Source organism: Zingiber officinale, chromosome 8B (assembly GCF_018446385.1).
Source record: "Zingiber officinale cultivar Zhangliang chromosome 8B, Zo_v1.1, whole genome shotgun sequence".
Taxonomy (NCBI): Eukaryota; Viridiplantae; Streptophyta; class Magnoliopsida; order Zingiberales; family Zingiberaceae; genus Zingiber; species Zingiber officinale.
The window spans coordinates 40,593,390-40,618,853 of NC_056001.1; the positions used below are offsets into that span (position 1 = coordinate 40,593,390).

General features: G+C 36.5%; 3 protein-coding genes across 7 annotated transcripts; 2 read left to right on the forward strand and 1 right to left on the reverse strand.

Moving 5' to 3' along the window:
• Window positions 1–3,615: 3,615 nt before the first annotated feature.
• Window positions 3,616–10,455, forward strand: LOC122016195 (monoacylglycerol lipase-like). Its single transcript, XM_042573427.1, has 7 exons — window positions 3,616–4,467; window positions 5,616–5,654; window positions 5,775–5,845; window positions 9,121–9,185; window positions 9,273–9,362; window positions 9,464–9,556; window positions 9,810–10,455. The coding sequence occupies exons 1-7, from the start codon at window positions 3,668–3,670 to the stop codon at window positions 10,221–10,223; spliced, it is 1,572 nt and encodes a 523-aa protein (XP_042429361.1). The 5' UTR covers window positions 3,616–3,667; the 3' UTR covers window positions 10,224–10,455.
• A 347-nt stretch (window positions 10,456–10,802) lies between these two features.
• Window positions 10,803–20,792, forward strand: LOC122015779. Of its 5 annotated transcripts, none has more exons than XR_006120958.1 (3): window positions 10,803–11,784; window positions 11,875–12,050; window positions 20,125–20,792. XR_006120958.1 is itself a non-coding variant. In XM_042572810.1 (2 exons), exons 1-2 carry the CDS (start codon window positions 11,104–11,106, stop codon window positions 11,935–11,937), a joined length of 744 nt encoding a protein of 247 aa, XP_042428744.1. In that variant the 5' UTR covers window positions 10,803–11,103; the 3' UTR covers window positions 11,938–12,319. The 5 variants fall into 5 exon arrangements, 1 of the variants encoding a protein (XP_042428744.1); XR_006120959.1 differs by having other exon boundaries at window positions 20,128–20,792; XR_006120960.1 differs by having other exon boundaries at window positions 20,131–20,792.
• Window positions 20,793–21,010: 218 nt separating this feature from the next.
• LOC122015781 (probable calcium-binding protein CML18) lies at window positions 21,011–21,887 on the reverse strand. The gene has a single exon (XM_042572811.1). It carries the CDS (start codon window positions 21,780–21,782, stop codon window positions 21,231–21,233), a length of 552 nt encoding a protein of 183 aa, XP_042428745.1. The 5' UTR covers window positions 21,783–21,887; the 3' UTR covers window positions 21,011–21,230.
• Between the last annotated feature and the right edge of the window lie 3,577 nt (window positions 21,888–25,464).

The following is a 25,464-nucleotide window of genomic DNA, read 5'->3' on the forward strand; positions in this document are numbered from 1 at the left end:
AGGGGTTCCGTTGGAAATCTCCGTTTATCGCCGTTTGATTTTTTTTTCCGACGGGTAAAAAATGCAATCGGTAATATAATTCCGTCGGTACTTACCGACGGAAATACGTTTTCGTCGGTAAAGTGAATGTCGACCAAAATACTTCTGATATCATGAATTCCGTCGGTATTCCGTCGGTAATGCCATATACCGACGGAATATCGACGGAATATTCAGTCGGTAATAATATTATTTTTTATAGTGAATATATTAAAATATTAAAATATCATCTCAAATCAAATCATAAAAACTTACTATTAAGAAATTTAATTAATTAAAACAAATAGTCTTGGAGCAACATTGGATTTACTTCAACGCGCCGGCGACAACTGCAAAGTTAACATATAAAAATCATACTATTATGGATAGTGATGACATAGGTACTTTCCCAATGAATCATTATAGCGGTGAAAATAAAAATCAAAACAAGAAAGTAATGGTGCGGCGTCTCTTTTCTCCTTCAGTTCTTAAATAAAAGAACATGTGATGACCATTAGTTAATTAAAGATTTGGAACCGGTGTTAACAGGTGTTGACAACAATTAAAAAAAATATAAAAATATCTGTTTTTCACTCGAAACACTATATGAGTAGGGATGGTATATTAAAAATATAAAAAAAAATCCTATATTATATACCGAACTAAAATGAATTTTTAGTATATCAAAAATTTAGTATACTAAATTTTCCACATGCTGTCGACGGCTACTACAAAGCAAATATATAAAAATTATATGATGGCAGTAGTGCGGCAAGCATTTTCCTTTAATGAATCATTAGAACAGTAACAAAGAAAATCAAAACAAAAAAGTAATTGTGCACCATGGCGTCTCCCTTCTTCTTATCAATTCACTCTTCTCTTCTCAAAGTCATGACTCAAGATGTAAAGGTTCTTAGATAGAAGAACATGTGATGACCACTAGCTAATTAAAAATTTGAAACTGATGTTAATTAGTGTTGATAATAATTAAAAAGGTATAGAAATACTTGCTCTTCACTTAAAACACTACGTGAGTAGGGATGGTATACCGAAAAGATCGAAAAATAATTCTATACTATATATCGTATGTACCAAAAATTCGGTATACTAAATTTTTTGTATATCGAAAATTTAGTATACCAAATTTTTGGTACACTAAAAATTTGGTATAATTAAATTTCATACATTAAATTTAAGACGAAAACAAATTCGGATCTTTTTCAAATTTCTAACCTTTGTCAATATAAATAGTTTTATAACAGATATAATATTATTCAAACTATGCTCATTAATATTTGAATCAGAATTCATAAATTTCATTTGCTTTAAAAAAATATCAAATTTTAAAAATTAAAATAATACTTATTGTAATATCTTAAATAATTTAATGAATTAACCGTTATGTTGTGCAATGTATAGAGATTTAGAACTTTGTTAAAATAAGCGAGCACATTGTCGGTGGATGGTTTGTTTGTAATTAAACGAGCCGCACAACTTTCATGATGAACTATTACAAAATAATAAAAATTTGAACCGTAACATTTTATTAATTCTATTAAAAAAGAAAAGGTTAATTACCCAACTAAATAAATCAATAGACGAAATATAAGTCATGCAAAAATTAAAACAAAATTAATAAGAAATATATAAAGAAATTATTTGATAAAATTAGTTTTTTAATAAAAATAAATACCTTATGCTTCCAAAATTTGTCTACGTTATAAGTGTCCTTACATATAAACAATAGCCAATAAATCTCCAATTCTATCAGTGCTCTTTTCAGTTCTTCTTTTAGTTTGTTTCATCATGATCATCTTATCACCTTGTACATCGACCATAGGCTGTCTGTTGAATTTTTTATTTTATATAATAATAATAATAATAATAATAATATAATGAAAAATTATTAACGTTTACTTACTTATTGTGAATTAGTCCTAATCATTTTTATAAATAATATATTAAAATATAAAAATATCATCTCAAATCAAATCTTAAAAACTTACTATTAAGAAATTAATTAATTAAAACAAAAAGTCAACATTGGATTTACTTCAACGCTGTCGGTAACATATAAAAATCATACTATTATGATAGTGATGACGTAGACACTTTCCCAATGAATCATTATAGTGGTGAAAATAAAAATCAAAACAAGAAAGTAATGGTGCGACGTCTCTTTTCTCCTTCAGTTCTTAAACAAAAAACATGTGATGACCATTAGTTAATTAAAGATTTGGAACCAGTGTTAACGGGTGTTGACAACAGTAAAAAAATATAAAAGTACTTGCTTTTCACTCGAAACACTATATGAGTAAGGATGGTATATTAAAAATATCAAAAAAGTAGTAGTGGGGCAGGTGTTTTCCTTTAATGAATCATTATAGCAGTGACAAAGAAAATCAAAATAAAAAATGTAATTGTGCACCATAGTGTCTCCTTTTCCTTATCAATTCACTCTTGTCTTCTTAATGTCTTGACTCAGGATGTAAAAGTTCTTAAATAAAAGAACATATGATGACCACTAAGTAATTAAAGCTTTGGAAGTGATGTTAACTAGTATTGGTAATAATTAAAAAGGTATAAAAATACTTGCTTTTCACTTGAAACACTACGTAGTAGGGATGGTATACCGAAAAGATCGAAAAATAATTCTATACTATATATTGTATATACCAAAAATTCGGTATACTAAATTTTTTGTACATCAAAAATTTAGTATATAGAATTTTTGGTACACTGAAAATTTGGCATAATTAAATTTCATACTTTAAATTTAAGACGAAAATAAATTCGTATCTCTTTCAAATTAATGACCTTTGTCAATGCAAATCAGATGCAAATCAATTTAGGAGTTCCTCTAAAATTAAGTTCTATAATATTATTCAAACTATGCTCATTAATATTTGAATCGGAAATTTCATTTGGTTTAAAAAAATATCAAATTTTAAAAATTAAAATAATACTAATTGTAATATCTTAAATAATTTAATGAACTAACCGTTATATTGTGCAAGGTATAGAGATTTAGAACTTTGTTAAAATAAGCGAACACGTTGTCAATTTAAAAGGACTCAAAGAATAAAATTTAGTCTGGCATATTTTTTTATCTCAAAAATTCTCAATTTAATACCCTTTAGTAATTAGATTGTAATTACTATAACATATTAAAGTAAATCAACTTAAATTTTTTATTTACTTTATTCAAATTATTATATAGGGAACACTTTTATATTAAAATATCATTTACAATTTTACTTTAAATCATTTTAATTTTTTCTAAATCATTTTAAAATTATTATAATATAGTAGCTATCACAATAATTTTAAAGTGATTTTTATCAAATTAAAATGATTTTGATAAAATTTGAATAATTTTAATTAAGATCGTGGAGAGTTTTTTTTTATATAATTCAATAAGGATATTTTAATAGGTTCTATTTTAATTTTTTTTATAGTAAGAGTTTTTATAAAAACAATAATTAGGTGTGCACATTTTATAAAAACTGATTTGACACGTGGCTCATTTGTACGTCCGTTTCGCATCTCTTTGGTGTGGTCGCTGGCCTAGAATTAATGATGGGCCTAATCAAAGGAAGAATGACTAGCCTTCATCCTCGTCCTCTACCACAACTTTCCATCCATCAAAATGCTGAAATATAAACTCTCAACAAACCCAACCATCTCTCCCTCTCAAGTGCGCTCCCGATCCCATTCGAGCGGAAGGTTGTCGATTAATCACCGCAACAATGCGATCTCGTTTGGAACGCAGAAGCGAAGGTCTGTCCGAGGAAGATCGCGATCTTTTTCTCACTCTGAATCGGTGGAAATAGCTCGCGTCGGAGCTCGGAAAGACGGATCCCGGGCGGAGGACGAGGATGAGAGGCCCTCGATGCCGTCGAAGGAGCGATTCGCGGTGCCCTCGCTTTCGCTGGCGCCGACGAGGGGTGCGGGAGGCGGCCTGGCCGCCCTTCTCACGTTCTTCGCGTTCAAGGGCGGCCTCCTGATCCTGGACGCGTTTCGTCTTCTTTTTCTGCTCCCCTTCCGCCTGACGGAGCACGTTCCGGCAGATGGGGAGCGGAGGAGGGAGCCCTCGGGGATTGATCTCTCCGGGAAGAAAAGCACGGCGCTGACGCGAACGTTTCTCCTGCTCGGTGCGGGATGTCGCTTCTTAGTAGTCGTAACCCTGGTCGCGGTGCGAGGCACCGTGATGCTCCTCAAAGGACTGCAAGGCGCGGTTCAGGCGAAGGCAGAGGAAGTGATTGTGAAACCAAGGAAAAAGGACTTGGAGATGGTGACAGCGAGGAAGGCCCTAGCTATCAAGATGGCAGAGGAGGCGGCCGCAGAGGTTGAGATGGCGAGTAGCGTGAGGGAGTTTGCGGTGATTCAGACAGCAAGAGGGGATGAGTTGTTCACACAATGTTGGACGCCTCTCTTCCCTCAATCCCGGTAAAAGGCTTTTCCATACTGTTCATTATATTTCTCGTTGAGAAAAATTAAACTATGTTAGTAGCTAATTCATCTTCAGGTTTGTTGTTTCAATTGTTTTCAACCTGAAAATATTATTCTACTCTATTTAATTACAGTGCCTGCAGTTTTTATGTCTGAGAAGACAAGCATCTTCCTTAACTGTCTGCTCAAAGTTTGATCTTCCTTTGTTAATGGCAGAGAGGGAGATATGTATGCCATGTATGTTGTCTTTTTTCACTGGAATTCACCCACTAATTTAATGAAAAATTTTCGTACATTTTGAGTTGATAGTAAACTTTATATAGCCAAAGGAAGAAATTGTGAGGTTGAAAAAACTAATTGAGAAGCCTGCGGTATTTGTTAACTCTAGGGACAATATGTAAAATATTTGGAAGATTCTTGTGAACTTATGCTTCTTTTCAATTTGGTTGGTAGATGAATAATGGTGTCGCTCTTAAGGATTAATTCATTGTTTAACCTTAGAAGTCATGTGTGATGTTGAGGGTATAAAAATTATGTTTACCTACTATTTTTAGGGAAAAAAATGCAAAGTAGATCATAGCAAGTGAATACATTTGTACGTCCAAAGAGGCAGTTGATTGAGTGGCCAAATTGGTCGTTCGTAATGAAGCTGAAGCCATGATCGACTAGGTCCAAAGAATAGCATAGTTTTAAAGAAAAAGGGGTAGTCAGTCTGAGTATCTGGTATTAGTATTTGTTGGTGCTAATTGAAGGGGATTTGTTGTCAAAAAATGTGGTTGCTTGAGAAGCTAATTGAGAACGGGAGCAAGGACTAGAAAAGTCTATAGAGATGTGTTTGTTTGTGATGCTATTTGTAATCTTCTTTGTGTGCTGATGAACATTTGTGTTCTTGCCATTAACCTCTAGTAGTGTTGCTGTGTTCATTCAACCTTATTTTATAAAGGTTTTATATTAATTTGTAAATCTTAGTATCTTGATTGCCAATAATCAAAATTTCTAGCTCTTTTCCACTCGTTCAGATTTATCATGAGTAGCACTATTGATTATTGTCACATCATATCTCGTCTATGGTACTTGGAATATACTTGCTCTCTTTCATGAATTATTCTTTTATCTCTAATTAATACAGCTCCTATTGTTTGCAGGGGACTAGTTGTTATTTTACATGGTTTGAATGAGCATAGGTATGCGAGTAAAAGCTCCTCTTTTTTTTTAAAACAAAATTATTTTATGTTGCAACTAGGGATACCATGCCTATGGTTTCTGTTTTTCTCAAATAGAGTTTGTTATATTTATTTTGGCAGTGGAAGATATAACCATTTCGCAAAGCGTCTAAATGACAGTGCGTTCAAAGTTTATGGTGTGGATTGGATTGGTGAGTTTTAAACAAACAACCAATTATAATGTATCGGTTACCAACTTTATAAATTGCTGCACATATGAATTTATTTTTAGAATGGTTAGGCTAATTAGATCTATTTACAACACTAAACTAATTACTATTCTCAAGAATAAGATACTTTGATTATGCGGAGATGAAAAATACATAGCTGTTGGTTGTCATGGATAAATTACAAATTTGGCTACAATTATACATGGCACATGAGAAGTCAAGCACTAGAAGATTTAGAAATGGTGATTAATATGGGTGGAACATTCTATAAATCTAAACAATGTTGTATGGTCCTTACATGTAAGATTTAGATAGTTTTAATGTGAGTGTCAGATAGGTCTTCATGGCAGCTGTGCAGAGCCAACCAAGAGATGAGAGTCATGAGACATGATAAAAAGACATTGGAGGGTGCTCACCTCCAAAGGCCTATGAAAGGAGAGTAGTCATATTATTGTAAGGACATCTTTTTCAAAGCCTCTACATAACCTACTCTAAGCTTTCCATAGATTTTCCAAACATTGATCACTTTAGCAACTCCTAGCAAGGAGGAAGGTACAAGAGAGGAGCCTTACTTGCCTCTTATTCTCATTTCACACCAAGCTAGATCAAGTGCTCCACCTTAGGTCATCCAACCCTACCTTAATCATCTCCATTCAAGTGATCAAATTGCATTTAGCTCAGGTGAACTAGAGTCCTTCAAATCAATTCCTTCATCTAGGTTGAGTTGCCTCTCAACTTTGGTGAATTCAACCAAATCTCGAACCACTTCAAGCTGAAACCATTTCAAGTTGAACTGTGTTCAACTCAAATGCATTCAATTAGCTCCAATCAATCTTGACTGAATTTTATGTTCTTGAACGCATATCGCTACAGATTTGAAATAAAGTATGAGCTAAATCAATATAATTAGAAGAGTTTTATTATCTATAATAAAATCATCATAGTAGCCTTGGCATTGCCTATGGAAAAGAACAAAGAATGGAGTTGGGAAGGGAAGACAAGAGACCAATTTTGGATTTTCTAGAGAACCCCAAGAAGATATTATCTGAATGGAAAAGGTGAGAAGAAGATAATCCTCAGTGTCTCCTTAGCATATGAAGGAGTTGTTTGATTAAGGGTAGAAATGATTGAGGTATTGGAAATTCAATTGTAATTAATAAGGAACCTTAGGAGACAATGAATCCCAGATGAAGATGATGATGGCACAAATATGGAGTAGATAAAAAGCTAAGCCATCCAAGTTATGGGTATGAGTGATGGGGGATTTGAAAGAAACTAAGAGTCAGTAGAAGAAAATGAAGATTCAAAATTGCCTTGAAGAAAAGAAAGAAGCATGGAACAAGCATTTTAAGGTCAAAAGGGAATCATTGAAATAAAGTGAGCCAGGGCTCAAAAGAAGGGCATTCGTGGTAACTTCACGGAGATTACTCTAAGTCAGCCTGTGACTCCTTCCAACTCAAAGTACCTCAGTGGCTAACATTGGGCTATAAAAATTCATCCCATCTTAGAGACCTCCCTGCCCGTAGTGTACAAAATGACTTTGGAGGACTAGCCTGCACAAGACACATCAATATACTTCATTGACAACCAAGATAATTATAGGAAAAGCCAAAGCTAGGTTTCTAGTCTCTCAAGCTAAGAAGGGGAAAAGTCCCCTAGTTAAGCTCTCTTTTTTCAAACTTGTCTTTTGTTTTGATGGTTGTAGCAATCCTTTTTTGTGAACAATTAGTTCTTTGTTGCTACCATTTGTGTGAACCCCAAAATGCAGCTCTTTGATTCTTTTGGATTCTCCCATAGACTAGTTTGCGTTTCAATTAGACATTCATTAGAATTTCATTTTCACCTAGTATGTGGTTAATGCAATTAGGGATTATAAAATTTGAGGGCTTCTGCATATTCACTTAGGCATCTCTTTGGACTTCTGTTTGACAATTAAGTCTATCTTATTCACTTAAAGGCATCTTCATAACTGTGGCTTTACCCAAACCAAGGAGTTTTGCCTCTTCAGTTAGACACCTTTTGGACTTCAGTTTCACATAGTCTTAGGGCTTATGCTTATTTAGTTGGGTGTTTCTTTGGACTTCGGCTTCACACAGCTTGAGGGCTTATGCCATTCAGTTAGGTGTCACTTTGGACTTTGGCTTCACATAGCTGAAGGGTAAGCCTATTAACTTTTTGTCTCTTTGAATTTTGCCTTCACACAGTATGGGGGTTTATATCTATTCAGTTAGGCGCCTTTTTGGTCTTCAGCTTTATACAATTTGAGGGCTTAAGCATATTCAAGTAGGTGCATCTTTTGAACTTTGGTTGATGTGTATCAGGTTCACTTCCATCTTGGTCTGTTGGATTGAATGCCATGCAGTTCGATTGATGTGTATCAGGTCCACCTCCATCTTGGTTTGTTGAACTGAATGCCATGGGGTTTGGCTGATGTATATCAGGTTCTCTTCTATCCCAGTTCATCGGATTGAATGAATATTGTTCAGCCCATGTATATCAGATCCACTTCCACCCTGATTCATTGGATTGAATGCCACAGTTTGGTTGAACTATCCAGATATCAAAAAAGTGTCACTAGACCAGTAATGTTAATACGTAAATGTGGCAATTTCAAAACTATGTTTCAACTTCTCAAACATTAGCAAAACTATATCGAGAGAAAGAAACAAAAAAAAAACAAAACAAAACAAAAACAAATGCTATTGTAAAAGTCAAACAGAGAACCTTCTTAAATACTCTGCATGTCAAGGTCGTGAAACAAGGTTGAACATTCCTGAGCACATTTCAGCTTTTAGTCTATATGAGTCTTCCCCTGTTCAGGGTCATCTTTCCCTTTCCAGGTGTCGGCTTGCTTTCAAACTCCTGAGCACAGGGTTTACCACCAGCATTAATTTTAGAACTTAGTTTTTATCAAGAGACATTTTTAAGACAGTTATTACAAGTTAAACTTTGTACTCTCTTCTCTTCACATTTTTTTTATCTTAGTTTATACTTTGATAAATTGGAAAGTGATAGGTTTCCACCTTCCAACCAAAAGCAAGTTGCAATTATTACAAAGTGAACATTTAAAGCTCATTTCAAGAAGTTAGTTAATAATGAAAACTAGCCATAGTTGAAGTGGGAGGAAAAATGGGAAAAAGTGAAATGGAAAGTCGATAAAGGAAAGGAGATGTGATCATGGTGATTAACCTTTTTGGAAACATTAGCATACTCGTTCCAAAATCCTCTCTTACAAGTCAAAGCTTTTCTGTTTTCAGGTCATGGTGGAAGTGATGGCTTGCATGGGTATGTCCATTCCCTTGATCACGCTGTTGATGATCTAGTATGTTTGCTTAATTTACCATGCCATTTGAACATATTCTAACTGTTATACCCTGTTTTAATATAGTTGATGATGGTTCTTATACAGAAAATTTTTCTGGAGAAGGTAATTAGCCAGAATCAGGGACTTCCATGCTTTGTCTTCGGTCATTCCACGGGTGCAGCCATAGCTCTCAAGGTACATTGATATTTCATTGTAAAAAGACACCATCCATCCTTTCACATCAGATTCAAACCAATTTTATCCTGCAAACTTTGCATGTGCTTGAAACATTCAAGGCTTCATTGGACCCGAAGATAAAGGTTCTTATACAAGGTCTCATATTAACATCTCCGGCTATTCATGTTCGACCATCTCATCCACTGATCCCAGTAAGTATTGTTTCTCTCTTGACAGTTGCGTAGAGTGAAGTTAACAAAGTTGCTAAATGCCCAATATCTCTACACACCTAGAAGTTATCTTGCTTCTCAAAATTGTTCACCGGACAACTGAGATTTTATGAGATTATTACGTGTTGATAAGATAGCTATTGTACTTAAAAATAGTAGTACAGTTATGTATGGATCAAAATGAATACCTATCAACTTACCTAGTTGATTTGTGACTACATATTTTTGTTATCAGGTTATTGCACCAATTTTATCCCTCTTACTTCCTGAATACCAATTCAGAGCAGCATACAAGAGTGACTCACCCGTCTCGCGTGATCCTGTGTCTTTAAGGGACAAATACACCGATCCACTTGTTTTTACTGGGCCTATCAGAGTCAGAACGGGTTACGAGATATTGAGGATATCGTCATTCTTGTATAAGAACCTGCGGAGAGTTTCAGTGCCCTTCCTGGCCCTTATTGGATCAGCAGATACTCTAACCATCCCAGAAGCCACAGAAAGGCTCTATGAAGAAGCATCGTCCTCCGATAAAACACTCAAAATATACAAGGACTTATCACATGATCTTCTTTTTGAACCCGAAAGAGATGACGTTATTCAAGATATTATTGACTGGTTGAGCTTGAGAATTAACACAGCAGACTGAATGATCCTATAACTACTGGCTTAATCCTAAGGAAGCAATATTGTCCTCCTTTTCTACGCTTCAAATGCTAATAGTCCACATTTTACTTCCAACACCGCATTGACTTGCGGTTACCTTAGAGTAGTTCAAGGAGCTATTCCTTTTGAAAGTTATTTGATTTTTTTTTCAGCAAATCATAAATAACTTGTATTATGTTACTTCAAGTGTTTTATTTTTATTGATATGGACTTTATAGTTAATTAATATTTAATGTCAGCATTAAGTTATGATATTTATATTTGTTTTATTGCTCGTAATTATTAATCCGTGCCTTCTCTACCTATTCTCTAACCATTTCATCTTCCTAATAATTCTATAATAATTTGATTTTATTTACTAATATTTTTTTAGATTTTTTTTTTCTATTGTATATGTACACCATTCCTATTATATTTTATATATTTTTTAGTATTTGTCATCCTTGAATGGGATGTAAATTCTAGCGAACTTGAGGATTAAATGTATATTGCAGTAAATGCTACAACACTTTACCAAATGCAGATGTAGAATCTTTAACCATCAAATCAAATTAAACCACACGACATTAATCGGCCCCACTAAGCCCAGTGAACCAAATTTGATGGAGTCTTGGAGCGTGCTTCGCACGTGAGCCTTCCCTTCGCCCGCACTCCTTCCAATTCCCGGCGAACGCTCACGTGATGCGGGACGTGGACCACGCTGCCCTTTCAAAAATTGAGGATAGCGAGAGGGAATCGTCACCTGTCCTCTTCCACCTACCGGAGGTTCCCCCACTCGCGCTGGACTACTATTTGAGCTATTTTGCCTCGTCGAGCTCCAGAGCCGGATCGGGTCACCGTCTGCTGTTGAAAGCTGCCGACCGATGTTTTCAGCTGAGACGGAACGCCGGCCTCGGGCTGCAGAGCCGGCGCTTCTGCCGGAGCCTCTTGGGCAGGCGGCGCAGGGCAATACGTTCCGCAACTTCTCGCTCCCGATCACGAAGACGTGGGGGAACAAGCGAGTGCTACGCTGCGTGAACGTGGGCGAGGGAGCCGCCGGCGGCGGCGATGGCGCGGGCGGACGACGATCGTCGCGTGATCTGGAGGCAGGAAGCAGCGACAGAAGTGTGGTGGAGGAAGTGAGGGAGAAACTCTTGGCTCACCTCCGGGAGGCGGCGGATCGAATCAATCTGATAGTTCATCGAGCGCCGCTGCCGCCGCCTTCCAAAGGCGATGACCACGTCAGGGAAACCGTGCCGGCGGAAGATCCCGAAACGGAGCCGTCGTCATCCGCCGCGGCATGGCCGTGGAAACTGCGGACGAGGCGAAGGGGGGCTAGGGTTCAGGCGGCGTTCGAGCGGCAAGAGAGTGCGTCGCCGCCCGTCGCAGGAGAGAAAAGATCCGGGCGGCTGCTGACGTCAGAAATAATGGAGCGGAGCGAACGCCCTAATTTCTCCGTTACGCTTTCCAGGGAGGAGATCGACGAGGACATCTACGCCGTCACCGGTCACAGGGCACGCCGCCGGCCTCGAAAGCGGCCCCGTCTCATCCAGAAGCAACTCGATGTGAGTCCGTGCCTCGTTTGCATCAATTTTTTTTTTCCTTCAAAAATAATCGCCATTGATAGCTGAAAAATGATCGTCGTATTAATCCAGATGTTGTTTCCTGGTTCATGGCTTTCGGAGATCACGGTCGACTCCTACAAGGTCCCCGAATAGAAGCGCTTGCACGGTCACCGGCGGCATACCTTCTCCTCCGTCGCCATTGACTCTCATCTTCTCCACCCACCGCTTCAACATTCAACAGTGTCCGCCAACAGCACAACCAGCAAGTAAGCCATCTTTATCGACTCCTCTACTGCTGCTGTTGCCTTGTTATAATTGAATCGAAATATCCAAAGAAGCTAGATTTTCATAAGTCGTAATCCTTTTCCTTTTTCTTTTGGAGATTCCACCGAATTTGATCTGCCATAATACTGTAAATTGCCTGCAAGCATTATTTCTTCGCATCGTTTGGATTGGGCAGATGAATTTGTCTTGTGTTCATTAGTCCTGTTGAATCTTCGCCTTCGATAAGTTGGTGTTCAAATTTTTTTGCCTACATTTACTACTCCAGAATTTAGGGTTCTATCTTTGTTTTGTTTTTTGTATTATTATTATTTTTTTAGAAAAAAAATTATGATTTAATAATCATCAACTCAAATTTCAAATGGTAAAAATTGTTTTTTGAAGTTGTTGCCAAGTTCTAAATTAGTATTTCTCGGCGGTGGTGGTGGAATTGCATTGCTTCTTGCTAGTCGATTGAGACAGGGGAGACGTTTACAGCCAATCCGACACTCGATATCCGAGGGAAATCGTGGTCCCATTGACCACAACCTGTCACATGGTTCACATTTTTATTCAATCGGGCTAACACAGCTCAGCTCTTATCGGGTCGGGCTTGACTTCTCGTGTCGGCCGGAGCATGCGATGGCCCGCCCGAGATGGCTGGATTTGTACCAGGCCAGGCACGTGCTGAACTTGAGAAAGCATTCTCCTGCTAAGCCCATGCCGGAGCTTGAACTTGAGTCCAACCACATTGATTTGCAAATAAATATTTTTGAAAATAATTATGAATAGAATATTTAAATTTATAGTTTAAGAATTACATTATTCAAATTTTTTAAAAGAAAAGAATATATGATTGGACATGTTACAATATAATATGAAATGATAGTCAACAACTTAATTTCGGTTGGACAGGTTGGATTAACTTATCTTGTTAAACAATTTAAGTATATTGAATTAAAATTTCATCAATCCATTTTAAAACAAATCTAAGTGTGCTGATGGGCTCGGGTTGGTTCATGGGATAAGATTTTTTAAAAAATAAAAAATAAAAAAAAATCATCCATCTAATTTGCAACTCAAATATTAAATTTTTTAATTTTTTTGATATTCTTTTTAGAATTTTGACGGACTGGGCTGACCTATAATTCATCTTGATTGAATTGGGAATGTTAAGTTCGACAAGATGATGGGCCCAGCCAATTACAAGTTGGCTTTGAGAGCGCTAATCGTACTATCTTGGGATGGGATCTTCTATCTGGTTAATTAGAAGTATAATATGCTCCAATTAGGAGGAGTATCGATATACTAACTACAACATGATTAAGGTAATGTTCAACACTAGCACCTAAATTACTCTAACACATTAATAGTTATTATAGGATTTACAATTCCATATTATTTTTTTAAAGAATAGAATAGAGTATGTTATGACAGGAAAATAATTTAATAGTATTAATAATTTAAAGTGAAAATTTAATATGACTTCCATTGTTTTAATTAGGTGAATTATTCGACTTAATGGGAAATAAATATTTAAAAAAAATGAAATTTGCTTTTAATTGAATTTAAATAATTTATAAATATGTATACAATTTAGATTATATAGGGTGTTATATAGTTATTGTTGGTGGAATTTTCGTATGTCAAGGTTGACCAGTTTGACTAAGTTTGAGTTTTGATGTTTGACAATGTATGTAGATTGTAGTTGTAATTATTCGATTGAAAAGATTGTTGGTGCAATTCTCCAATGGTCTAGAATTGACCAGTTTGATGAAAAGAAAAGTCAAGTAGGTCAAGGTTGACTGGATACTTAATTGGAAAGTCCTCACTGAAGTTAGGCAAGGGCAAGTCCAATGAGAAGGTTGCTAGAAGAAGAAAATTCAGGTGAGTCAGTATTGACTGGACACTTGGTGTGGAAAACTCTAGTGAGTAAAGTTAAGAAGAAGAAAAATCCTGATAAGTGAAGCCAAGTGAAAAACACTAGTGAGTGAAGCTAGACAGTAAGGAAGTCCTGAAGAGTGAAGTTAGGCAGTGGAAATCTAGGTAGGTAAAGGTTAACTAGACACTTGGTGATTGGAAGTCCAAGTAGGTCAAGGTTGACCGGATGCTAGGCAATGAGAAGTCCCAACAGATCATAGTTGACCGGATATTGGGTAAAGGATCCCTAGACTTAGATTTGGAAGTTAGGACTTGGTAATCGACTTATCGATTAGGTCAATTGATTACGAATGCTTAATCAATTATGACAATCGATTAAGCCTAGATTTCGCGAATGCACATAGAGTTTGGTAAGTGATTAAGCAGGGAAGCTTAATTACTTATGAGTTGTTCTCGCGTGAACAAAAGCATGCCTAGTCGATTAGGCTAGTCGATCAAGCATGCACAAATCGATTAGAGTAATCGATTACAATTGGAAAATTAGTTGTTGTGCGCCCGATAAAAGGATTTCTCGTGCACTGTTCTGAAAGATTGCTCACAGGTTTTCTTCTCCACTCTCTTCACTGAGCTCGCCAGTTCTTAAAGCTTCTCAGAGACAAGTGTTGTTACACTTTCAAGATCAAAAGATATTTCTAAATAAGAAGAACAAGGTAGTTAGGGTTTCATTTGTATAAATCTTATAAAATTTTCCTTGTATTTGCCTCTTTCTTTCTCTTGTTATATTGAGAGTTTTGTACGAGGTTTCTCCACCTCTAAAGTATTTTCAAGAATGAGTGTATTCTTAGAGGATGTGTGAGTGGGGATCAGATCTTTGAATTAGTCACCTCTTCTTGAGATGAATACCAAATAAATCCTCTTGTTAGTATTGGGGAGCTTTTGTGTTGAGTTTTATCCACAATAATATTATCATCGATGAAATGCGAGAAGCTATTCATCCCCCTCTATCTTCGAAGTATTCCAATAGTTGTGTTCGAGGACAAATAATATTTATTGATAGAATTCTTGAATTAATTCATAAAGCACTATAGAGCATAAAAGAATTATAAAATTCAATTTAAATTTATTTTACATTCTAAATTTGGAATTCTTACTATGAACCAAGTAGATTTGGAATTCTTGATACTATGATGTAAATATATTTAGTAAATTCACTTATTAATTATGAATTTTATTTCATTTTTGAAAATTTATCTATCAAAACAATATTGAAAATTCTACATTTTATTTAAATTTGATAATTTTAAAAATAATTATTTGGAATTCATCAAAAAGTTTTAACAGTACAAAAATTATAACTCCATATTAAAACTATAGTACTAGTTAAAGTTAAAACTATTTTTAAAAAGAAAATAGCACATGCCATTATATTGACTTAGAAAAATATGTGCATATACATGCAATCAAACAAATAAAATAGGAAAATACAATGGTACCTTTCCAAACTAATTAGCCTACCAATGTTGAGAATGTAGGTGCAAAAATACACATGAAAAATACAAAAATATTTTGAAAATGAGGAGGTATTTTTGATATAACTTTGAGTTCTTAATCTCATTGCCTTTTATACTCCGTTGAGACCTTAGTGCTTTGACAAGGGTACTAGAATGTAGTACTTTCGTAAAACACAGAAAAAATAGAATTGGAGTAGAAGTGACACAACTTGGCAAATTCCACATCTTGGGACGAGAGGCATCCTTCTTTGAACCTTTTGGCACGGGCCTCAAGACTAACTCCAAGACACATAACTTTGACCTTTTGGCACTCTAAGAAGTCAATGGGTACAATCTACATGATGCGGTTTATAGCCAATTAGAACTCTTTAGAACCTCGAGTAGTAGACGTAGGAGAATTGGTGCTCGGAATCTTGAGGAGGCCAACCATCTTTGACTCATGACTCGATCACTTTGGAATGGGAGTGCCCAATTATTCTTTCAAAAGCCATTGACCAAGGGCCTCGACAAGTTCATATTTGCATAGAAGAAAATTAGCACATCAAATAGGTGTCAACAAATACACTAGTGAACAAAGCTATGGGTTCTTAGAGCCCCACTCTGATGAAGACCTCTATGGTCATATATTACAAAAAATGTAAACTCTTCAATGTCTTAGCCTAGGGACTTGGCTTCCCTACCCACATGGTTAGAATTAGGTACTTTGGATACGTGACATAGAAAAGCGTCTCTTCCAACCTTTGATATGGTTCGAGACGCACTTGTATTTCCTACCTTCACAAAGGAAGACTTTGTGGCATCCTTTGAGAAAGCATACCTATACACACCTTTTATCAATCACTTGCTGGGCACAATATGTGCCCTATCAATCTCTATGAAAAAAGACAAATGGATGTCACCAAGTATCCTAAGAAAATTGGTCAATGTGGCATCCTTTGAAGCTTAGAGGATATTTTCAGAGTGGTGCACACAAAGTACTCTCAAGCTTTTCCCTTCAGCATATATTACTTAAACATGATGTGGCAAAAAAAAATAATAATAAGAGGATGTGTTGGGCATTGAGCTAAGTCTACCACTAAAGGACAAATGCTTGCCCAGTTGCAGGGCAGATATGCTTGGCCATTGAACTAAGTGAGTTCAATCTGCTGTTCCAAAGAAAGCCTACCACCAAGTGGCAGATACTAGCTTATTTCAGTGCTAAAATGACTAAGCCCTTGAAGGAGTTCAAGTAATGGCAGACTTGGGTTATGTATATGGACAATTCTTTGACGACGAAGATGGGGGATGCTAAACTCTAAGATTTCATTTGGAAGTTACTAAGAAAGAGGATGAATCCTAAACTTAGATCTAAGAGGGTATCCTTAGCAGTGAGAAAGTGTAAGATAATTCTAGTCTTCAGAGACTCATAATCGATGGTGAATCAAGTGCTAGAGAATTTGATACTAAGGAGGACACAATAGTTGTCTACTTGGAAAAGGTCCAAGCTTTGGAAGAACCTATCCAACATTTCAGCAAAAAGCAAATCATGAGGTCCAAAAAACATGAAAGTCCATGCGCTATGAAAGATAGCTACAATGATTGTCGGAGAGAATCCAAAGAAAGTACTTATAGAAGAATTCCGAGATCGAAACATTGGGGCTTAAGTGGCCAAAGTTAAGAAGAGTCAATTCTAGTTGAACGAGAACATAAACTACCACAAGGTGCTCCATGTTTGGTTTGTCAAGTACACTGATCAACAAAGTACTACATAGGAAGTCATTCTGTATGTCATACTTAGAGATGCCTCCACCTAGAAAAAGACTTGCTAGTGCTGAAGGAAATATATAAGGGAAGACATAAGAACATTGACAAAACAATTCAAATGTTTTGAAATTTAGATCTTGAAAAATTACATTAAACATTACCAATGTATCTCCTCTTCCTAGGGATTCTTGCATATACTAAAATATAAGGTTGTTTCCCTACCTACAAGAATGTATGTCAAGCTCAAATCAAACTAGCATGTTCCAAGAATGTTGGGCCGAGCATTCGTCCCTCTAAAGCTTGGTTCGCCTTATTTGGTCCCGTAACTCTACAACTTATTTAATTTTTTTAAAAAAATTACTAGGCATCTAGATATAAATACATATAATGTCTGACTATGAAAAAATAATTTACCTTAAAACCATAATTAGAACCTGCTAATAGTGTGAATCTCTGGTTGCACTTTTGCCTCATCAGACTGTTTTAAAAAGTTAACAATGCATAATACTAATAGCCTTTAGAACTTCATGAAAGTGAGAATTTATAGCCTCCATTGACTGGTAAAAGAAAAGGAACAATTATCTAATAGTGACGCTTAACAAGAATCAGATGAGGCTCTTATAAGTGTGGTGTAGTGGTAAAGTACTTAAGAAAATAAATCAGAGGATTAATGTTTGAATCTTAGTAGGGACGAATTTCTACTCTCAGGGGACGTTTGGTTCTTTCTTAGGAATAGAAATCGAAATGGAAATCATTGTATTGTGGAATGGGAATGGGTATGAGCATGGATATCACTCTTAAAAGCAATGTTTGGTTAGTTGCATATTTTCTATCGGAATAAATCAAAATTTCCTTTTTTACCCTTAAAGAAAAATAAGAGAAAAAATTAGATGTGAGAGAAAGATGAATGTGAGAGAAAAATATGATGAGAGAGAAAGTACGATGATAAAGAATGAAGAGAGAGAAAATGAGAAAAGAGAGTATGATAAGAGAGAGCATGATGAGAGAGAAAATATGATGTGCGAGAAAGTATGATGAGAGATGATGAAGAGAGAAAATATAATGAGAAAAAAGAGGAGAGAGAGTGTGATGAAAGAGATTGAGGAGAGAGAAAGTATGGTGAAAGAGAAAGTATGATGAGAGAGAAAGTGTGATGAGAAAAAAAGAGAACAGTGAGTGTGATGGGAGAGATTGAGGAGAGAGAAAGTATGATTAAAGAGAAAGTGTGTTGAGGAAAAAAAGAGGGAGTGTGACAAGAGAGATTGAGGAGAGCGAAAGTGTGATGAGAGCGAAAGTGTGATGAGAAAAAAAGAAAAAAAGAGTGTGGTGGGAGAGATTGAGGAGAGAGAAAGTATGATGAGAGAGAAAGTGTAATGAGAAAAAAAGAGGAAGGAGAATGTGATAGGAGAGATTAAGGAGAGAGAAAGTGTGTGATAAAATGATGAGAGAGAAAATATGATGAGAGAGAACAAGGAGAGAGAAGTGATATGAAAGAAAAAATAAATAAATATATTTTGATATTTGATATTAAGGGAGAAAATTTAAATTTTAGGTCAAGGGTATTTTTGGAATAAGGAAATATTTTGATTGATGAAAATAGGGTAATGACTCATTGAAGGGGAGGTACATGAGAATGAGTCATTACCCAATTTCAAGGATTCATTCCCTTATTTGTATTCCTATTCCTATAATCCAAACATTAACAATGACAATCAATGATTCTCATTCTCATTCCCCACTCCTATTCCCCTAAACCAAATGCCCCCTCAATAGGAACGAAGATTCTAAAGGTTGGCGTGCATAAGTTATACTCCAGATTGTATAAAGATGAGGTTGGTAGCTTCTCAATAATGAACAAAGATAAGCAAAAATTAAACTCATTTAAAAAAGACCATGGCAATCTTCCGGTCTACTAATTAGTCTATTTGACAATTCCTATCGAGCATTTGTTTTGTGCTCATTGATTTAGATCAATGATGTGTCCATGTACTATGGCATGCTTATACCACAATCTAATAATTTGATTATCCCTTATCATATATCATGCTTCCTCAGTCTTGAAAATAATTTGAAAGTCAATACACCTAAAAGACTATAAATTTTAAAAAATAATGATGCAGTAAACAAGGTAGAATAAAGTCTAACTCATCAATACTACAGTGAGAGGTTAGGAGACTGGAGCATTGATCAATATGAGTCTCTGCTATGTCAGTCAGGCCAGGAGGCTGGGAGAAAGGTTTTGTATAGGATGCAGAAATTATATGAGGGATAAAAGGGAAATAATAAAATTAAGAGCATCCATCCTTCCTTCACCAGATCTGGATGAACCAAAAACAGGGATAAATTGGAATATTTTACCTTCCCCTTATCATTTCTCATCAATTCATCCTTCCAAGTTCCAATCAAACAACCGAATGGCTGATATAGGTTCAGCGGTCAACCCAATATCCATCATACACCTTATTCTTCCAAACAAACAGGTCCTTAGTCTAGTTGATCTATGTTAGTTATGGGTGTGTGCATAGGATTGATTCCACAGGCTATTCAGTTTGGATCAGAGGGGTGCAGGTGCGTTCAATTTCACCTCAAGGGCCGACATGGGAGAGATAGGCAAGGGAAGTCGACATTTGGCAGTAGGCATTTTCAGTAGCAAAGAGAAGGCAATCAAAAAACAACAAAGGTGGGAATTAACAACAAACAGTGGGAAGCAATGACAAAAGAAAGGAAACACTTAAAGAGAGAACTAAAGGAGAAAACTTTATTAATCCGATGATACAGTCTAGGTGGTTTCCCTCTTTTTTATAGAGTTTCTTACAAACTAATTATATTTGGTTACATTTTTTGTTGATTAATAATTAGATTCAATTTGTTATTTTCTGTTAGATCAGTTCCTTTTCTTTTCCTATGGTTAAATCAATTCCTTCTAATTTCTTATTTCATGCAGCAGCAGCAGCAGCACCACCACCACCAGCACGAACCCCACCGCCCACCACCAGTCATATCATTTCACGTGTGAAATCGCATTCAACCCTCGTGGGCTTAAATAGGTAATCATTTATTCAGTACTCTGGTTCATGGTTGGAATAATGTCAAGTCCCTTTCAATTTCACTTAATAGTCAATGCATTGTGAATTCTATATTCATGGTGGATGGGGCCCAATATGATAAAAAAAAATCTAGTCACATCGAATTGTGGTTGGGGAGGAAATCGATTAGTAGGTGGACCCCTAAGAAAAGCCTAATCACTCAGAGTAGTTCTCAACTGGTGATCATCGCTAAAAATTAGGATTAGTATCCTTTTCTAACTTTAATTTGGTGGCCGATTGTTCGCTAATAAATTTATGTGTATTTCATGAGTTGACAAGGACCATGAAGCAGTGTTGAGCAGATGGTAGCTGGAACTTGCATCAGTTGAGATTGAGAAGCTCCTGGATAACCATTTGTGAATAAGAGGTTTCTATAGGAGTTCTTCTTCGTATACTCCGTCTAGCACAAACAGTCATGAGAGGGAACTCCAAGAAAGATAGAATAAAAGGAGATAAGTGTATTAGTTTTTCAATGATGCAGTCTGGAAGTAGTAGATTTTTTGATGAACTAATGGATTAAATATATTCCCTTTCGATCATTTCTATCAATCTGCATTCCCAATTTCACACGATCAGGATTTTGGGATTTCAATATATATCTCGTTGTCTAACTAAAGCTATAATTTCAATGTCATATAACATTTTTATGTTTCGATACAAGGAAAAAAGGGAAAACTGAGTAACATCTTCAGATCGGCTTCCACGAAGGAATGATCACAGGAAACTAGAATTTTAACAAACACATTTTCAGAGGTGAAAAGGAAACTGAAGGGAATCCATTGTCAAACAATCTAACAAACACTTGAAGTTCAGGTTCAGATAGAGAACAATATCTAACATTCACGGAGGAAACCTTAAAAATTTCAAATGGATTAGAGCAATTAGTCATGTTTCTGAAACAGCAATAAAAGAAGCTTAGTTCTCGCATAGAAGTTATATAGCAATGTTATCGGAGATCTGTTACCTAATCTTTGGTCAACCCATCGCCTTGTGCTCGAGTGGGCTTTCCCTCTCCATCGCAGCGACCGCCGCCGCCCATCATCTTTCTAAACTCCTCGAAGTTGACGCTTCCGTCGCCGTCCGAGTCGACGGATCGGATCATCCGCGTGCAGTCCGCCACTGAGCACTTCTCTCCCAGGCTCCTCAAGACGCGGTGGAGTTCCTCCACAGAGATACGCCCGTCATTGTCGAGATCGTACATCCGGAAGGCGTCCCTGAGTTCCGCCTCCGCGGAGCCGCGGGAGACGTCGAGGTGGAAGGCAGCGAACTCCTGGAAATCGACGAACCCATCACGGTCCGCGTCCATCTCAGCAATCATGCTACGGATCTCCTCGGGGGAGGGATCGGAGCCGAGGGCGCGAAGGACGGCGGCGAGCTCCGAGGCGGAGATCCGGCCGTCGCCGTCGGCGTCGAAGCGGGCGAAGACCTTCTCCAGCTCGTCCATCCGGCGCAAGCCGACGGACGGCGAGCGGGAGGGCGATGGAGACGACGACGGCGACAGCTGGGGTTTCTCCATGAGGGAAGCAAGAGCAACGAGGCGCTTGAGCAGCAGAAAGCCCTCTTTGCCTGGTCGCCACAAATTCTGATCTATAGAAGAGTTGTTCGCCGCCGCATTGATTGCGGTGGTGAAAGCCTAAAGCTGCTGTAAACTGAGTTAAATATGGAAGATGACTTTTTTTTTTGATTTTTTTTTTGCCAGAATCTGTCGCGATTTCGATGGAGAAATATCATAAAAGAGTTTTTTTTTTTAGCAAAATGTATTTAATGCTGCCACGTGCCAAACACATGTATGTATGTTTTAGTATTTTATTTTTTTTATAATTCAAATATCCAATGAGATCCGATTAATTTGATTCCATAAAAAAAAATTTCATAGACTACTGAGATTATTAAAAAAGCACAGATGAAAGTAATTTGAATTTTTTAGATATAATATGATCCAAGTGAGATTTATTGGATGTTATAACACGGGTACATAAACCAACATTCAAAGAATTGAACGTAATTAATGAGACGATTTTATAAGAAAAAAATTAAAATGAGAAATTTCTAACGCGATGATTTAAATAAATTTTCAAAAATTCTTCTGTAAATATTCATCTATTTCAATAAATTATTTTATTCATTTAAATACATTATTCTACCTCATAAATCACTCCTAGAATCCATTCACTACTATCCTTATTCATCTCAAATTTATTTTTAATTTTTATTTTTATATTATTATTTTTTATTCGAAATGCATTAAAAAGGGGGATTTTTTTTTAGAAATTTTATGAATTCTCAAAATGTACTGAAAGAAAATATTTTTTACTCAAAATTCATAAATTCTACTAAATTATCAATATTCTCAATTTACTTCTATCACTTAATTTCTATCTCAAATTTCAAATTTTCCATTTGTTCCACGATATAGTCAAAATTTCTAAGATTTTGAAAATTCTTTGAATCATCCGAATAACGCACCCTGAGCTCCATATCAAACACCTACACCTGAATATTGGCAAAATATGAGAAATTCATATTTAATGCCATCTTCTTTTTCTGGATTTTCCAATCCACAAGAAACTGGTATGCCCTCTACATCTTCGACGGGGAAAGAACTGGAAGCTCTGACGTATGTTCAGAAGACTCAACTATATGAAAGTGAATCCCCAATTGACCTTGCAAATTTGGAAAAGGCAGATTTAGTCGTTGAGGGTAGGAGAAAACGGTCAACCTGGAAAAAAGTTGAAGACGTGATCTTAACGAGATCTTTTGTTACTGTTAGTGGTGACCCAATCATCGACAATAATTAGAAGGCGGATGCTTTTAGGGGACATGTTTCAAGTGTTAGTACAATCGACCTCTAGGGTTTTAATATTCAATAAATATGTTTAATGAAACTTGATCACGGTTGACCAAGTTAAGTGAGAAGTCTAGTAAGGCCAAAGTTGACCAGATGATTAGCAAGGGATGAGTAGTCTACCGAGTGACTATCAAGTCCAAGCAACTCAAGATGACCTGATGCTTGGCAAGAGGAAAATCATAGGGGGAGGTAAACCTATGTCTTGGAGGAATGAACTCCAAGTAAAAGCCTTAGTGAGTGAAAGTAGGCCTTAGTGAGTGAAGCTAGTGGTAAAAGTCCTAATGAGTGAAGCTAGGCCCTAGTGAGTGAAGCTAGGTGGTGAAAGTCTTGGTGAGTGAAGCCAAACAATTGAAAATCCTAGGGGAAGATAATCCTAGGTAATAAGAAGCCTTGAAGAAGTGAACTCCAAGCATGTGTACGGTCGATCGAACCAGAAGATTTTGGTAAACCTAAATATAGTTTTAGCAACACTATTTTGCATTACTACTATTGTTGTTGTGCTAATTTAGTATTGTAGAAAAAGTCTTAATAGATAAACTAATCAGACACTAAGTAGAGAAAGTCTAAACAGGTTTGGAGGACCAGATGTTTGGCAGGTAAATTAAGATAAGCTACTGAAGGTAGTGAAGCGAGATCGTGTCTCATTTGGGGCAAACCTTAAGTACTGATCAAACTGAAAACCCAACGAAGGTTTCTAAGTTGAGATTAAGACGGTCCTTATTGTCTTCATATTACATACAATATTTGTTCTAATAACTCTATTTCGTAGAAAAAATATTGTGCTATTGTCTAACACTATTTTGCAAAATTTGTTATTTCATCGACGGATCGAAGAAAGATTAGAACAGTGAGATTCGATCAGAAGGAAAAAAAGAAATATTTAGTTTTGTTGACAGATTAAAGGGATCAATCGACGGATCAATTTATTTTCAGATTTAATGGAGATTTGAATCAAAGTAGAGAAGGTAAATAGTTGTTTAATTCATGAAACAGAGTTGATCAATTGATGAAACGATGAGATTTCCAGGATCAAACGGATCAGATCTCAGCAAACAAGGAAGGAGTTGTGGTACCGTCGATGGATAGAAGGTTCAGTCGACTGATCGATTCAATCAACGGAACAATTTTTCAGTTAACAAAACAAAAACTATAAAAGAAGCCCTCAAGCTCTGAACCAAGAACAACTACTGCCTTCTGAATTTCTACTACTATTTTGTTGTACTAGTGCAAGCTGCAACTCTACGACGTTGTTGAAGCCATTGACAACCTACACTTATACTTATACTCTTTCATTGTTAGTACATTTTATTACTTACAATTTCATTTGTAATATCATTTGAACATTTAGTGTATTTTCCAATGAAAGCGGTCGACGATCGCAGGTCTTGTAGTAGGAGTTGTCACAGGCTCTGAACCAAGTAAAAAAAAGACTTATTTATGTAGCTCTCTTGAGGCCGGCTAGAGGGGGGTAATAACCTTGCAATGAAATTTATACTTTCTTTTATTTTCTGTTTAGCAAAGACAAACATACATTAGTTAATAAAAAATAATAACATAAAAAGTAAGAGAAAACTCCGAGTTTTACTTAGTTTGTAACCAGGAAGGTTGCTAATCCAAGACAGTTAAAACTTCAGTAGAAAACTCTTTTATGAAGGCTGAGAAGTCTCTTACAACATTGAGAGTACAGAAATTCGAAATAAGAATGAATACAGAGTGTGTTGTTCGAATGGAGGAGACCAGGGCTCTATTTATAACCCACTGGTCGAAACTAACTCTTTGCTGATATGGCACGATCCAAGCACTTGGATCCTCTCCAAGCGCCCCTCGCATGGCAAAACTATATCTCCACGCGATAGCTATGCAACGACCAAGTGATAAAGTTTTATCCATCTCCAAGTGCTTGGACCGCTTCGAGCGCTCAGACCATTACTAACGTGAACCCAGAAGTTAATCTGCAGCGTCGAGGCGCCCATTTGAGCACCCTGGTGATCTGGGTGCCTGGAACAATCAGCTTTGGCTGATTGGTCTGGTGCCTTCTTCGGTCACTTGGGTGATCTCAGCCAACCGGAATTGAGTTCACCTGAAGCCAAGAATATTAGTGTGCGCCCCAAATATGAGTGTGTGTACCTCGACAATGGAAAGAACCTCCCTCTTTTATATCACCCCTCATAACCTTTGCAATAATGAGGTGACATGAAATATTTAGTGTCAAAAGATGTCGGGTAATGGAAGATGTACAATCTGAAATATGTATAATCACCCTCCAAGGAATCTTCTATTACATATATATGAACAATCTCGTGAAACCATCGTAATAATGATAGAAGTTGTACGGCTACTCTCATAAGAA

Coding starts and splice junctions, on each gene's coding strand:
- LOC122016195 (XM_042573427.1), top strand. CDS start 3,668: ATGCTGAAATATAAACTCTCAACAAACCCAACCATCTCTCCCTCTCAA. Junction 5,846..9,120: donor TTATGGTGTGGATTGGATTG/GTGAGTTTTAAA, acceptor TTCTGTTTTCAG/GTCATGGTGGAAGTGATGGC. Junction 9,186..9,272: donor ATCACGCTGTTGATGATCTA/GTATGTTTGCTT, acceptor GTTCTTATACAG/AAAATTTTTCTGGAGAAGGT.
- LOC122015779 (XM_042572810.1), top strand. CDS start 11,104: ATGTTTTCAGCTGAGACGGAACGCCGGCCTCGGGCTGCAGAGCCGGCG. Junction 11,785..11,874: donor TCATCCAGAAGCAACTCGAT/GTGAGTCCGTGC, acceptor GTATTAATCCAG/ATGTTGTTTCCTGGTTCATG.
- LOC122015781 (XM_042572811.1), bottom strand. CDS start 21,782: ATGGAGAAACCCCAGCTGTCGCCGTCGTCGTCTCCATCGCCCTCCCGC.